Source organism: Schistocerca piceifrons, chromosome 4 (assembly GCF_021461385.2).
Source record: "Schistocerca piceifrons isolate TAMUIC-IGC-003096 chromosome 4, iqSchPice1.1, whole genome shotgun sequence".
NCBI lineage: Eukaryota > Metazoa > Arthropoda > Insecta > Orthoptera > Acrididae > Schistocerca > Schistocerca piceifrons.
Window position 1 is genome coordinate 139038221 of NC_060141.1, and position 15575 is coordinate 139053795.

Sequence of the window (15575 nt, forward strand, 5' to 3'; positions counted from 1 at the left end):
GAAGCAAAAGTATCCCTGTTTGCTTCGTCACAAAGTGCCGATGGGCTTTGTCATGCAGGCTGGGTGTAGTGATCTACAGCTGGCTGGCATGTCTAAAATTGCTCTGTTGCTTCTCTCTTTCCAGTAAGGTACGACTTTCCCAGGGTGTGTTGTCCTCCATTCAGTAGAAGCTGTTCTTCTGTATGGCAGTTGAGTTGATAAGGGAGCACATGGTATCTGGTGTTATCAAGAAACGTTGCTGGCAGTTGTGGTATAAGTCTGGGGTTTCCTACTCCATTCCTCAAATGTAATCTGTGTGGTGGATGTAGGTACAAAAGATCAAGATCTCTTCTTCAGTTAATAATGCTTCTTCCTTGTGGCTGATTTGCCTTTCAGTGCTGTTATTCTGGCTGTTTCAGTTCTTCTTCTTCTTCTTCTTCTTCTTCTTCTTCTTCTTCCTCCGACATTAAAATCTTTGTCGGGCCATGGGTAGCCCCTTCATGGATTGCATTTTCTTCTTCTCGTCCTCCCTGAACCTGTTATCATTTCCCTTCTTCTCCCTCAGTATTCTGAAGTCTTCGGTATCCTTGTGTCTGCTTCACTGATGGCCTTTCTCTGTCACTGATCTGTGTACCTGTGTCTCCCATTTTCATTTCTTTTCACCTGGATCCTCAATTCCGATGAAAAGCTGACTTGTTTCCAGTGTAGAGGCAGTGGTGAGGTACTCTGACATACTTCTAATCAAATAACATTCAACTCATATTACTGCATCAGTTACTGGCTGCCTTGGAAAAAATTCGACGTTTGCTGACTATCTGCAGCCATACCTGGAACTGTTGTTATCGCACTATTCTCCATTGTCCCCACTGATATGTGCACACATTGTCAATTCTCAAGTCTGTGCCCAATGGGTGGCTACTGGTTTTTTAAAATTTTCATAATTTTATCGTATAGTTTCACTTAATTTTTTTTATTTTATTCTCTATTATGGAGGTAGCACTTCACGTTAATCTTCTACTTTTCTCTAAGGATCTATGGATGTTGCTCTTATGCTCAGAGCATCCTCTTGATCTTAAAGTCTGAAAGTTGAGGAGTTGTTTTTAGATATTCACTGAAAAATCAAATTAATTGTAGTCAATGCTAACGACTTGTAAGTGCCATCATGCTGACAGTGAAGTCAAAAAGCTCTCAAATGTCACTGAAAATCTGTATCTGATGTATATCCCTCTTTCTTAATTCTTCATTGCACTATTCATATCTGTTCCTTTTAATCTATCTTCTCACTCTTATCTCTGAACTGAAGGTGGCACAGTGCTTACCAGTGACCATCTCTGGTCTAGTATCTCTGACACTTCTCCCTTTATCTTTGTCTATCCTCATCCCGGTATCTGCTTGACCTGCCCTGTCTTTTAACCTTCTCCAACAGATCCCTTTCATCTTTTCGATGAAGAAAAAGTTCTGAAAGCCAGGAAGTACATCCCATTTATGTGCGTGTATCGGTGGTATTATACATTTTTCACATCATGTAGGTAAGTACTGCCCAATGTGATTTTGTAGTATAAGCACTAGTCTCTGTCCATTACTTCTAGAAGGCATTATTGACAAGAGAAAAATTAGCTGACACAATTATATTTTATTGATGTTGCCATGAGCTGTGCTTCATCACGAGTGACATGGTGATTAGCATCACTGGCTGGTGTACAGTGTGTCATCAGTTCAAAGTTGACCACCCCCATCCGCAGCTTGTGGTCTAGGGTCCTGGGTTCGATTCCCAGCTAGGTTGGGGATTTTCTCTGCCCCCGTGGACTGGGTGATAATGTTTTTGTCGTCGTCGTCGTTGTCGTCGTCATTCGTGACAGTGGCTAGATTGGACTGTGTAAAAGTTGAGACTTCGTACGGGCGCTGATGACCATGCATTCGAGTGCCCTACAAACCATACATCATCTTCATCTGATCACCTCCAATATTTCTCATTTAGTATTTATCAGTTATGGAAGGGTCTCAAAATTTCTTATGTTTGTGTATTCTGGAAGATTTGACATTTTTGTAAATAGCTGCATTGCCCATCAAGGAGTTGAGTTCTGTTATGGCGATCGTTGGCTTTTGTGATAAATGTGTGTTCAGTGCTAAGTGTTGTAATTCATTGGCAAACCTGCTTTCAGATTTGGACTTAATTGTGGTTTTGACATAACATTGTTTGTTGGAGATGCAGTCTACTTCAAAGTATTAATATCACTGTGGCTCCAATTAGGTAACAAAAAAACTGTTGCCTTCACAGCCAGCAACTGGAACATAAGTGGTGCAGTGTTCCCACACTGTGTATATTCATTCGGGAGACCAGTTGATTCAAAAACAGCTATAAGTCAGTTGCACACCAATCATCCATCAGTGTTTTCCAGATGCTGTTCAGGACATGACAAAATGGTTGAAAGAATTTGACTGAGTTGCCAAATACAACAGGTAGTATGACATGATGTAAGTGGCAGATACATACTTTACTTAGATGGTACAGTCCAGCAGTGGTTAAAAAACAATGAACCTCAGTAACTAGGACAAATTCCAGGTTGAACTGAAGAAAATGGGTGGCAGCAATTAGCAGCAAGTGCACGTAACAGAGCAACAATTGAAGAACAGGGCTCAGTGTCATGGGGAAGCAACACAGCTCTACATAAAGAATGTTTTAGCCCTAGGCCACATTGTGAATCTGAATATGAGATAAGCTCACAAAGCCTCACACTTGATGAAAGCAGTCATAGACGACATGTACTGAGCTCGATGTCTCAGCAACTGAGGAATTCATCATGTGGTACCAGCACATCAAGATAATGCAACAGAAAGAGTCGGATGAAAGACTCCCAAATGTGGTCTCTCAGGCAGTTGTGGGAGACCACAGTGACCTCCTCTCTCTCTCAGTAAGAGAAGAGATACAACACTTTATGTCAGCCAGTATTGTCAGACTCAGTAAGCAAAAGGCAGCAATCAAAAATGTTATGGCAGGAGGTAAAAGAGAATGTTCAAGATGAGGTGTATCAATCTTCAGTACCAATTTCCACCACCAGTTGATTGTGCCAGGAAGAATTTTCAAGCCAACTTGGACAGTTGCCACAACCGTCAAAGGACAGTGCAACATCCGACCAATACAGATACAACCAACACCTCTGCCAGTTGTAATGCCCCACAGGACAACAGACATTTGGAGATAGACAACATAACTGTGTGTTTCCACTGTGGATACCTTGGACAAAATGTACACAACCGTGGTGAAGAAAGATGTGTTGGCGACAACTGCCATGCTGCCGACATCAACCATCCCAACAATCCTGTTCACAGGTCAACTACAGATGATGACAATCCACCTGTGGATTGCCTGAATGAGGTCACTCCCCAACATGCTGTAGTCATTCCCTGTCACCATATAGAGGTACCAGCTGCTTTATAACACACACTCTTTTCCTTCAAAAAATTGCCTCTAAAATTCAGGTGCTTCTTATACTCAAAATTGATATAAAAATGTACAATGTTTGATATAAAATTCCTGCCAGTCTTAAAATGGTCATTTTGATGCTGCAGGAAACCTGTCTGTATCTGGCAACATTGGATTCAACGGGCAGCAGCAGTGCACCAATGCAATGAATACGAGTTGTGGGGATTCACAATCTTGCTAACGTTGTCTCCCTTCTGGCCCATCATCACAAACCCAGAACACTGTCTAGCCTATGATGTGTCATTGCAGTCTACAGTGCCAGTGAAAGTGAATTGAAAGTGATTTTTGTTATCGATAACAGTACAATAATTTTTTAGGTAGTTTAGTAATGGAAAAAATAAAAGGTATGCATTTGACATGGGCTATAAATTGAAAGTAATAGCATATGCAGAAGAAAATTGAAACAGCAGCTGAGTGGGATTTCATCTCTCCGCCAACAGATAAAAACCATTCGTGATTAGCAGGCTAGTATAGAGGAACTGAAAAAAATGAGGAAGACTAATTAGTTCCAATTGAGGACTGAATGCAAATTGGCCAAAACTAGAACATTCAGTGACACCATCGTAATGACTTTGGAATTAATGCAAAAGTGATTCAAATAAACACTTTTAAGCTAGCACTACAGCTGAACCTAACTGACTTTAAGAGTGGAGTTGGTTGGTGCTACAGGTTTATGAAGTGTCATGGATTAGCATGCAAACCAAAACCAACATATCTTAGAAAATGCCTTGAGAGTATGAAGAGAAAATGTTATCTTTCCATCACTTCATTATTCAGAAAGAAAACTAGTTTGACATTTGGTGTGGTGAGTAACAGAACTATTGCCATGCAAGAAACAAGTGGACATGACAAAAATGCACTACACTGTTGTCCTTTGATGTTGTGCTGATGGTACTAAACTTAATTCAAAGATCATTTTCAAGTGCAAAACAATGCCAAAGCCTTCTGAAATACTGCCAGGTGTTGTTCACATAAATGACAAGGTTTGAATGGACGAGGCTGGTATGAAATTATAGATTAACAAAGTGTGGGAGAGAAGGAAAGGTGCTTTGTTGAAGAAGAGTTCTCTTCTTGTGCTAGATCAGTTTAGTACTCATTTGAAAAATTCTATGAATGAGAAGTTGAGACGGGGAAATACAGAACTTGTTACTATTTTTGGAGGACTTACTTCAAAATTGCAACCTCTTGATGTCTCAATGAGTAAACCAATTAAAGTGTATATGAGAGAAGATTGGAACAAATGATGGTGAATGAAACCCAACACAAATTCATGCTGAAGGGAGCTTTGAAACACACTCAATCAAAAAAGTGTGTCTGTGGATAAAACATTTGTGGTCTAGAGTAAGAGCAGACAATATACCAAATCTTCCAAGAAGTGCCACGTAAGTAACACTCTCAATGGCAGTGAAGACCATCTTATTTATTAAGAGGAGGAGGAGGAGGAGGAGGAGGAAGAAGAAGAAGAAAGTTCAGGTACCGAGCGAGATGGCGCAATAGGCAGTACACTGGACTCGCATTCGAAGGACGACAGTTCAAACCTGTGGCCGACCATCAAGATATAGGTTTTCCGTGATTTCCCTAAATCGCTTCAGGTAAATACCAGGATGGTTCCTGTGAAAGGGCACACCCGACTTCCTTCTCCATCCCTCCATAACCCGATGGGACCGATGACCTCGCTGTTTGGTCCCCTCCCCAAATCAATTAACCAAACAATCAAGAAAGTTCAGATGACAATTTTCAGGAATTTTAAGGGTCAGTTAGATTTTATAAACTAAGAACTTTTTAGTGTGCCTTTGCAGTCCAATAATAAAAATGGTAAAAATAATAATTTAAAAAAATTAAGAGTTAAGGTGCATCTTATAGTCTGCAGTGCCTTATAATCCGGTAAACACCGTAAGTGCCAATATTTATGAAAAGGATAGTTGCTACTCACCATATAGCGGAGATGCTGAGTTGCAGGTGGGCCCAACCAAGTGATCATCAAACAAAGCTTTTGACCAAACAGGCCTGTATCAGAATCAGACACCCCCCCCACCCCCCCCCCCCCCACCCTCCCCGACACACACACACACACACACACACACACACACACACACACACATACACGACTACTGTCAAACACTTGACCACAGTCTCTGGCCGCCAAGGTCAGACTCAACTAAGTGAGTTGACAATCTATGGAGGTGAGGCTTCTGCAGTTGACAGTCCTGTTTGGATAGCAGTCATCAAGATGGTGGGAAATCTCATTGATGTCATCATCAACAGCTAACCTGTTCGGGTGCTAGTCAATTCGGGGGCTTCCTTTTCTGTAATTTCAAATACTTATCACCACCAACTAAAGAAGACTGTGTTCTATGATATGCAAGTTGTATGCTGAAGATTGCAAATGAGAAACACACCTAACCGGTAGGAACGTGAATTACAAGAATAACTATCAATGACAAATCACAGTCCTTTAAATTTGTCATTTTATCAGAATATAGTCATAATGTTAGTGTCAGATGGGACTTCTTCCAGGCATCACAAGCAGTCCTAGACTGTGGAAAAACGGAGATCCAGATTGACGAAGCTGTTATAACTAGCACATGTAAGATTGCTCTGGGTGGTTGTTTGCCATTGAAGATGTTGTTATCCCACCATCATCAATGAGATGAGTTCCCATTGATCAGTCTAGATGCTAAGCTAAACAGTGAAATTTTTGTCGGTTGCAGAAAAATACTCAGGCTCGTAACAGAAATCTACTGTACATGCCAGTGATGATCATAAGCATTGTATGTGATCAAGAAGAACTTTGGATCACTAATTTTCATGAGCAGCAGCAGCAGCTCATCCCTAAATTCAAGAATGACAGCTTAATGCCACTGACGAAGACTCGTGCTGTTATCACAACAGACAGTATAGGGGAGGACGGTTCTATCGAACTGCCAATAGGATCTGGCATGACCAAGGAACAATATTGGCAAATGTTAGCTATTCTGTGCTAACTTTCGGATCCAAAGTGGAGAAAAGTGAGGCCAAACAACCTGGGGTAAATCACCATATTGACACCAGGGATCGTTCACCAGGCTAGCTGGCACTCGTATAGGATGTAACTCGTCGAATGCCATATAACGTTGGAGTAAGTGAAGATGCTGCAAGATGACATCATTGAACCTTTAGAGTGTCTTTGGACCTCGTCAATCACCCTAATGAAGGAGGAGGATGGTACATAGTGTTCCTGCATCATCTACTGATGACTGAAAAGATTCATGAAAAAAGATGCCTACCCACTGCTGAGCATTGATGACATGCAAGACTGCTATGAGGAGTATGTAATGCACCAGCCACCTTTGATCATATGATGAACAACCTTCTCAGACAACTTAAGTGGAGGAACTGTTCTGAATGTCATTGTGTGTGTGTGTGTGTGTGTGTTTTTTAGGACATTTGAAGAACATCAAAGCCACCCAACAACCGTGTTGAAATGTATTCAGACTACAGGCCTCTGCTTGAATCCGAAAAGGTGCCTCTTCACTATCTAAGAAATAAAAATTTTGCGACATCTAGAGAATGGTGATGGAATGTATCCCAGTCCAGAGAAAGTAGGAGCAGTCACAAATTTTCTGATTTCTTGGCGCATTTGTGAGGTGCGAAGTTTTCTCAGAATGTGCTCATACTACTTGCAAATCACTGATGTGATAGACCACCATTCTCTATGCTGGGTGACTAGCATGAAGGATCCATCGGGTTGACTGACAAGATGGGCATTGAGGCTTGAGGAATACACCACAGTGGTATACAAAAATGGACACAAACACAAGGACACTGACTGCCTTTCAAGGAATCCTGTGTTGGAACAAAGCAGTGTGGAAGAAATTACAGTCATTGCCGCATTACGTGACACTGCTAGTGAAGAGAGGAAACATTCCGCATCGCTGAGAACCATAGAAGGCTTCAAGAATGAAGAACTGACCAAATGAGAATTCCAACAAATAAATAGAACATTATGTAAGAAGAACTATGATCTGATGGTGTGGAAGTGGTTGCTAGTCATCCCTGATCAACTACAGTCTCCTGTACTGAAGTTTTTGTAGGATGCTCCAACATCTGGTCTCATGGGACTCATATCGACTCTGGATAGAATCAGACATGGGTATCACTGACCAGGTCTCAACCAACTCATTAGACACTATGTGACTCACTGTAAGGAATGACAGCAACGGAAGCACAAGCCAAATTTACCACTGAGGAATCTGATATCAATTCCGCATGCTGCAGCACCACTGCATCAAACTGGAATTGACCTCTTGGGGAGGTCCCTGAATTGTCAAATGGGAATCAATGGATAATAGTCTGCACTTACTGCCTCAACTGCTGTGCTGTCACTAAATATGTGCAGACTGTCAAAAGACTGGAAATTGCAAGGTTTCATGTGGAAGACATCATTTTGAAGCACAGAGCACCGATGTGATTGTCTCTTAACATGGAAAGGTTTTCTCGTTGAGATTAGTGTCAGACTTAATTTCACATTGCAACATTACCCACAGTATGACAACTGCCTTCCGGCCATTGTCAAGTGGCTTCAGAGAACACTTTTAATAAGACATTGAATGTTATCCTCTCATTGTATGTTGATATCGAAGAAGGGGATTAGTTTACAGTACTGCTCATCATGACATACCTTATGACGAAGGAAGACATTACAGACCTCACACTGCCCTTTATGCTCAATGGTCAAGAGGTCCAAATGACACTCGATACACAGTTCCTGTTTCAGCTGGATGAAACTCAGGATGCCTAAGTGAAAAGCATCACCAGGACCAAAGAAGGAAGACATCTAGCTTGCATATGGGCCCAGGAAATTCAGGAGAAATACTGAGAGTGCTATAATGCCAAGCACTGCCAGTGAGATACAGTCCAGGAGACTTGGTACAGAAAAAAGTACTAAAGCTCTATTATGGGCCGTATTGTATTGTTTGTACCTTGTTGGACATCACATAGAAATTCTAAGGTTTTGACCCATCGTCAAGAAGACAAAACTGCAGAGATAAAGCTCTACTAAAGTCCTAAAGTGCAGGTCGGTTACGAAGGCTTCTTGTTCAAGAAAATTAAAGATGGGTGAAACCACTGCAAAGCTCTGATGGAAGGGACTTCTTCAATGCTTGTCATAATGAAGAGGATGTGATGACACGCCAAGAACATGAGTATCTGCCAGCCCTGCCATACAGAGGACCATTGACGAGATCTAGACCCAGGCAGGTATAGCTGACTTCAATGAGAACTGAAAAAGCAGTTTGAAGATTGCTGTTTTTCAGGAGAGGGAGCAATGCTGTGATCTGTGCTTCGTGTAGTGTGTTGTAACAGTTACCATCGCTGGCTAATGTGCTGTGATTCTCCAGTTCAATCCTGACCAGCAGCAGTTACTTCTCATTTATCAGCTCTGGAAAATTCTCAAAGTTTCTGATGTTTGTCTATTTCTGAATCTTCACCATTTGTATAAATAGCTGTACTCACCATCCAGGAGCTGAGTTCTGTTCTGGCTGTACGATGGTGTTTGTAATAAACATGCTTTCTGTTTTAAGTGTTGTACTTCATTGACGACCCTGCTTTTGCATTTGGAGTTGATTCTTATTATGGTGTGACAATATGATACTTAATTTGTATTGTCCATCAAGGTAACCAGCTGTTACTATGAGGAATTTTCAGTTTATTTGGATAGTTTGTAGCTGCAGTTTGATCGCAATGTAAAATGTGACACCTTTTTTGTGTGGATTGTTTTGTTAAGACGTCAGCAGCGGAAAGATTAAATTTGATTCTCTGTTAAATATATGCATATTTTTAGTGACTTCTCGCCAATTTTAGTGAGTTTTCGTCTTCCTCAGATTTCATCTCTACCCCCCCCCCCCCCCCCCTCCCCCTCTCCCTTTGCATCCATTTCGTACTTTTCACACGTATTTGGATGTATTTTTGCGTAATTTTTTGTACGTAATTCTACTTCCTTACGTATTTTTTTCCATTTTTGCACCACAGTGGATCCTTGCTCCTTCCATCTGCGTCAATACAGAAAAGTTTCCTTATCCCTAGCCAGATCCCAGTCCCACATACTGTTCCTGCATTGTTGCTTGGCTCATGAAATCCCCCCTAATGGCCTTACCATCAAATTAACCATCTCTGGTTTCCACCCCTCCTTCCACAATGACCTCCACCTGTTCAGATTCCGCCAATCCTTAGCCCTCACCAACATAGTCCTGCAAAACCGTATCAACCAAGCCCAATCCTCCTTGCAGTACCTTCTCTCCATTTGCAAAATTCTCCTGCTATGTAATCCCAAATTCCTGGAACCCATAACACACATTGAAACTCTTGCCCTGCAGGAACTTGAGCAACATGCACAATGCCACCTCAAAAAGCTCTCCATCCTGCTTACTTCCTACTCCTGCCTCGGAGTACCACTGTTCACCACTTCTACAACCACCTCCAAACCTTATCCCACCCTCCGAAACTCCCTCCCTCCCACCACCACACAGAACTCAAAACCTAAACAGACCTGTAACACAGTCATGAACCTTTCTTCCAGAAGCCTTAGTCCCACAGAAATATCAGTCCTTTCCAAAGGCCCCACCTTTTGCGCCACTCCCAAATTCAACCATGCAGGACTAGTTAAAGACCTTCTCTCCTTCTCCCAGTCCCTACAGTGGAAACACTTTTTTGCCACCAACCCGACCAATCATACTCAACCAAAGACCAACATTGAACCTTGCCTAACTCAGTTCACTCCACCCCCACTGCCTCCAAACCACCCCCTGCTAACTTTCCAGAATTTCTTATCCTCGAACCTTGCCTCACCATCATTCCCCAAAACCCTCAACATGCATACTAACCTTACATCCGCAGAAAGAACCACTGTCCACCATCTAAAAACTGATCCCGATCTTATAATCCTACCTGCAGACAAAGGCTCCACCACCGTAGTTTTGAACAGCAAGGATTACATGGCAGAAGGACTCATCAGCTGTCAGATACTTCCACCTACAAACCATGCCACAGTGATCCCATTCCAGCAGGATCTCCAGTCACTACTCAAATCCTTAGGCCTATCCCAGAACCTCTCCCCAGAGTCCATCTCTCTACTTACCCCTACCACTCCCTGCACTCCCACCTTCTACATGCTTCCTAAAGTCCATAAACCCAACCACCCAGGTTGCCCTGTTGTGGCTGGTTACTGTGCCCCCACTGAGAGAATCTCTGGTCTCGTAGACCAACACCTTTAACCTATTACTCGGAACCTATCCTCCTATATAAAAGATACCAACCATTTCTTCGACCGACTCTCAACAGTTCCTTTCCCTTTACCACATGGTGCCCTGCTCGTCACTGTTGATGCCACCTCCCTGTATACTAACATTCCTAATGCCCATGGCCTTACTGCTATCGAACGCTACCTCTCCAGGCACCCTGTGGATTCCAAACCAACAACCTCCTTCCTAGTCTCCATGACCAACTATATCCTCACCCACAATTACTTTTCCTTTGAAGGTATTACCTACAAACAAATCCACAGTACAGCTATGGGCACCTGCATGGCACCATCCTAAGCTAACCTATTCATGGGCCATCTAGAGGAATCCTTCCTAAAAACCCAGAATCCTAAACCCCTCACCTGGTTCAGATTCATTGATGACATCTTTGCTATCTGGATTGAAGGTGAGGACACCTTATTCACATTCCTCCAGAACCTCAACTACTTCTCCCCCATTTGCTTCACCTGGTCCTACTCAACCCAACAAGCCACCTTCCTAGATGTTGACCTCCACCTCAGAGATGGCTACAGCAGTTCCTCTGTCCATATCAAACCTACTAACCACCAGCAATACCTCCACTTCGACAGCTGCCACCCGTTTCATACCAAGAAGTCCCTTCCGTACAGATTAACCACCCATTGTCGTCGCATCTGCAGTGACGAGCAGTCCCTCTCTAAATATAGCGAGGGTCTCACTGAAGCCTTCACTGACTGTAATTATCCTGCCATCCTCGTACAAAAACAAATCTCCCGTGCCTTATCTTTCCAGTCTCCCACCACCTCCCAAAGTCCCACAGTCTGGCCACAGAGGAGCATTCCCCTCGTAACTCAGTACCATCCGGGATTGGAGCAACTGAATTACATTCTCCGCCAGGGTTTCGATTATCTCTCGTCGTGCCCTGAAATGAGAAATGTCCTACCCACTATCCTTCCCACCCCTCCTACCGTGGTATTCCGCCGTCCACCAAACCTACACAATATACTCGTCCATCCGTACGCAGGGCCTTCTCCCAATCCCTTACCTCATGGCTCATACCCCTCTAATAGACCTAGATGCAAGACCTGTCCCATACATCCTCCCACCATCACCTACTCCAGTCCTGTCACTAACATTACCTATCACATCAAAGGCAGGGCTACCTGTGAAACCAGTCATCTACAAGCTAAGCTGCAACCTCTGTGCTGCATTCTATGTAGGCATAACAACCAACAAGCTGTCTGTCCGCATGAACAGCCACCAACAAACTGTGGCCTAAAAACAAGTGGACCACCCTGTAGCTGAACACGCTGCCAAACGTGATACCCCTCATCTCAGTGACTGCTTCATAGCCTGTGCCATGTGGATCCTTCCCACCAAGACGAGCTTTTCTGAATTGCGGAGGTGGGAACTTTGCCTGCAATACATCCTACGTTCCCGTAACCCTCCTGGCCTCAACATTCGTTAGTCACTGTCCTCACCCATCCAGCCCCCTCCCTGTTCCCATTCCAGCACTACACAGCCATCATTTCACTGCCACACCCAGTTTTTTAATTTGTTTTATTTTTATTTTTCTCCCTTCCCCTACTTACCCCTCCCCCCTACACACCTTCTCTCCTACCCTCCGTCTGAACTGCAACATTTCACTGTCCGCCACTCCCACCATACTATCCCTCCCCCTCCCTGCCCCAGCCTCCTCCTTACCCCCCATCCAGTCGCCACTCCCACCATGCACTGGTGCTGCTGCTCGCAGTGTAGTTTCAGCTCTCAGAGACTGCAGATGTGTGTGCAAGTTGCGCTTGCGAGCGCGCGCGCGCGCGCGCGTGTGTGTGTGTGTGTGTGTGTGTGTGTGTGTGTGTGTGTGCGCGCGCGCGCGTGTGCGTGCGTGTCCTTAATGGCCAAAAGCTATGATTGTGTGAATCTTTTTATTGTGCCTATCGCGACTCAGCATCTCCGCTATATGGTGAGTAGGAACTTTCCTTCTCTCGTATTATTATTATTATTATTATTATTATTAAGTAATAAGGAAATGGCACCTACAAAATTATTTTTTTTCAGGAGCCCTTTTAGGTGTAGAAGATTCACATTCGAAAGAGGAAACTGCTTTACAGCCACTAGATGCTTCTGCCACAGCTCTTTCAGTGCTGTATGGTACAGAATATGTCAATGGTATGTTATTTTGATCCTCATCATAAAGCAGTATTTGAACATGAATTATTGCACTGCTCATGCAATGTCATCACAAAATAAATAAATGCAGGTACATTAACACATTCAACACTGGCATCTTCACAACCAGTATTTTCCTGTGAACTGACATAATTGTAGATTGCTTTTAAATGACATTGTAAAATACAGAAATCTGATAGGAATATGATTCTTGCACCATCTAAAAGGAAAAAGTAAATATTTTATAGAAATATGAATTAATTTTAGAATATATATTTGAAATAGATGATTTAATGAGAACAAGTAACACATGAAATCTGTAAAAAAAAAAGAAGTGTTACAGGCTCTCTCTTTTAGTGACACAGTTGTGATTCTGGCTGCATTCACAAAAATAGTACAGGAATATTTAAAAGCAGGTATATGAGAGTTATGCATATAAGCAGGTACCACAGACAGTGACTGATAGTCTGTACAATTGCCTGCATAAAGAAAGAACGCTTAGATCCATATTCAGAAGCTGTAAATGGAAATGAGAGTGAACATCAGTCAGAATACAAAATGCATGAATGAAGTACTCCCTGTATGAACAACTGAAACACATGTTTACCTTATTCATTGCCCGTACTTTCATCTGAAGAATATGAATCATCTCTGTCAGTGTCTTCTGTTTCTGACCCTTCATCTCTCTATAAAATATCTAGAATCTCTTCCTCTTTCAGCATGCTGTGCACCAATTCTACCTTCGTAAACACCCCTGAATGAACTACTAATTGTTATTTCCTTGAACTTCTCTCAATCACCACTAGTTTGAGTAAGCTTACAAGGACAGTCCTTTGGCAGCAACACAGAACGTTTTTCACATTTCATGGCCAAACAACATCCATAACATGCTAAATGTCCTACCGGTAAATGCTCGCCCATACAGTGTGCGCATGCTATTGCAAACATTAGAGTAAAGTGGGGCAAGATTGCACTCTTAAGGTTTAAGTACCGCTATACTGAAGGAAATGTCACAATTATATTGTAACTGGCATTTCATCTGAATTTTGCCTGTTATATGACAGAGTCCGAAAGTCATAGAAACAATTTAAACTGTAATTCACACTTAGTAAAAAAAGTAATGCAAATGCGCAGTCTTACCCGACCGTGGGGTAAGAGTGTGTTTCTAGTGGGGTAAATTTGCGCATTATTATCAAATGAGGAAAACATATGTGTCATTTAGTTCTTTGTCTTTTATTTAATTTATAGCATACATAAACATAACATACCTTGTTTCTCAGCATATAACAGTTACTGTTGATACAATATTTGACCTAATGAACAAATCTGGGCCTGTCATCAAAAACATGCAAAAATATTCCTGTCGGACGAAAATATTTTTAACAGAGATCACAAATGAAGTGTCCAGAACCTTCATAACAAGAGCAGTATTCATGCCACCACTCCTCGCACTTGAGACATTGAATCCAGTCTTCTGCTGGTGGATTATTGTATTTTTCAGTACAGCCTCGACAGTGAAAAGTTTGTGGATTTTCCCTAGACGTATTTAAGTTTTGCTTTGCTTTCTTTTTGTTTGCTTGATCAGAAGCAGTTTCCTCTTTGGTTTCTTTATTTCTTGTTCTGTTGATTGGGATTCCAGTTGCTTCTTGAATGGGGTCCCAGATACTATTTCTGACTTCTTTCCTTTCTTCTGTCTTTTTTCACATCTTTTCTTCCTTACAAAGGAATTATTTCTTTTGGGGAAACGTAGGTACTTGGTCCTGGTTGTGGTTCATTTGTATATGTCTCTGAACTTTGGCGCTGGAGGGATCCAGTTTCAACTGTGGATGTGTCATTAAATTTGTCACTTTGGTCTGTAACAGTCAAAGGCAGGAAATCTTCCTCGGTGAATATGTGACGATCGATTGGAAAATACCACATATCTTGAACGCCTTTGTTGCCTTTGTCATTGTGGCCGTCCTTTGATAAGCGTTTCCAAACAATTCAGCGATACATTCTTGCATAATTACATATCCAGGGTGGTTAATGAGCCACTGGTTGCATTCCTGTGAATAAAAGTCCTTCAGTGGCTTGAAAAAGCAGCGATCCAGTGGCTGCATTTTGTGGCTGCTGTGTGGAGGAATGGTAAGCACATGTGTATGTTATGGTCCCTGCAGTAAAGAATGACATTCAGACTCAAATGTGACGAGTGATTGTCCAAAATTACCAATACTGGATTATCTTCGATTGGCTGTGTACGTTTTTCAGAATGTTGTAGCCATGTGAGATACAAATATGAGTTGATGTATCCAGTGTCCGAACACATCATTAGTGACCCAGGAGGGACACTGTTCTTTAAACTCTCCTTCATCCTTTTCCGAGGAAATATTATTCCTGGAAGGATGTAACTCCCCCCAGGTCCCATACAACATACAACCGTTATCAGCTGACCTCTTTCTGCAGATGCTATTTTGCCTATGTGCATCTTGCCACATGTTGCACACTTTCGGAACCTTGTTAGGAACAGTTGTAATTCCTGACTCATCAATGTTGTATATGCAATGAGGTTCAAATTTATATCTCTCCATCAGTGGCAAAAGATTAACAAAGAAGATGCTCGATTGCTGTTTGTTGAACCCCCATCACACGTCCAAGACTAGTTTTCTGTGGAATCTGAAGGCTAAGGTTTCGTCTCTGCAGGAAATCAT

The 15575-nt window shown here is 42.3% G+C and overlaps 1 protein-coding gene across 1 annotated transcript in view; it reads left to right on the forward strand.

Moving 5' to 3' along the window:
• LOC124795670 (eukaryotic translation initiation factor 2-alpha kinase-like) overlaps positions 1-15575 on the forward strand; it is a 204640-nt gene that overhangs the window by 82821 nt on the left and 106244 nt on the right. The window contains 1 exon segment of the mRNA XM_047259743.1: positions 12778-12888. Coding sequence (XP_047115699.1) covers positions 12778-12888 — 111 coding nt within the window.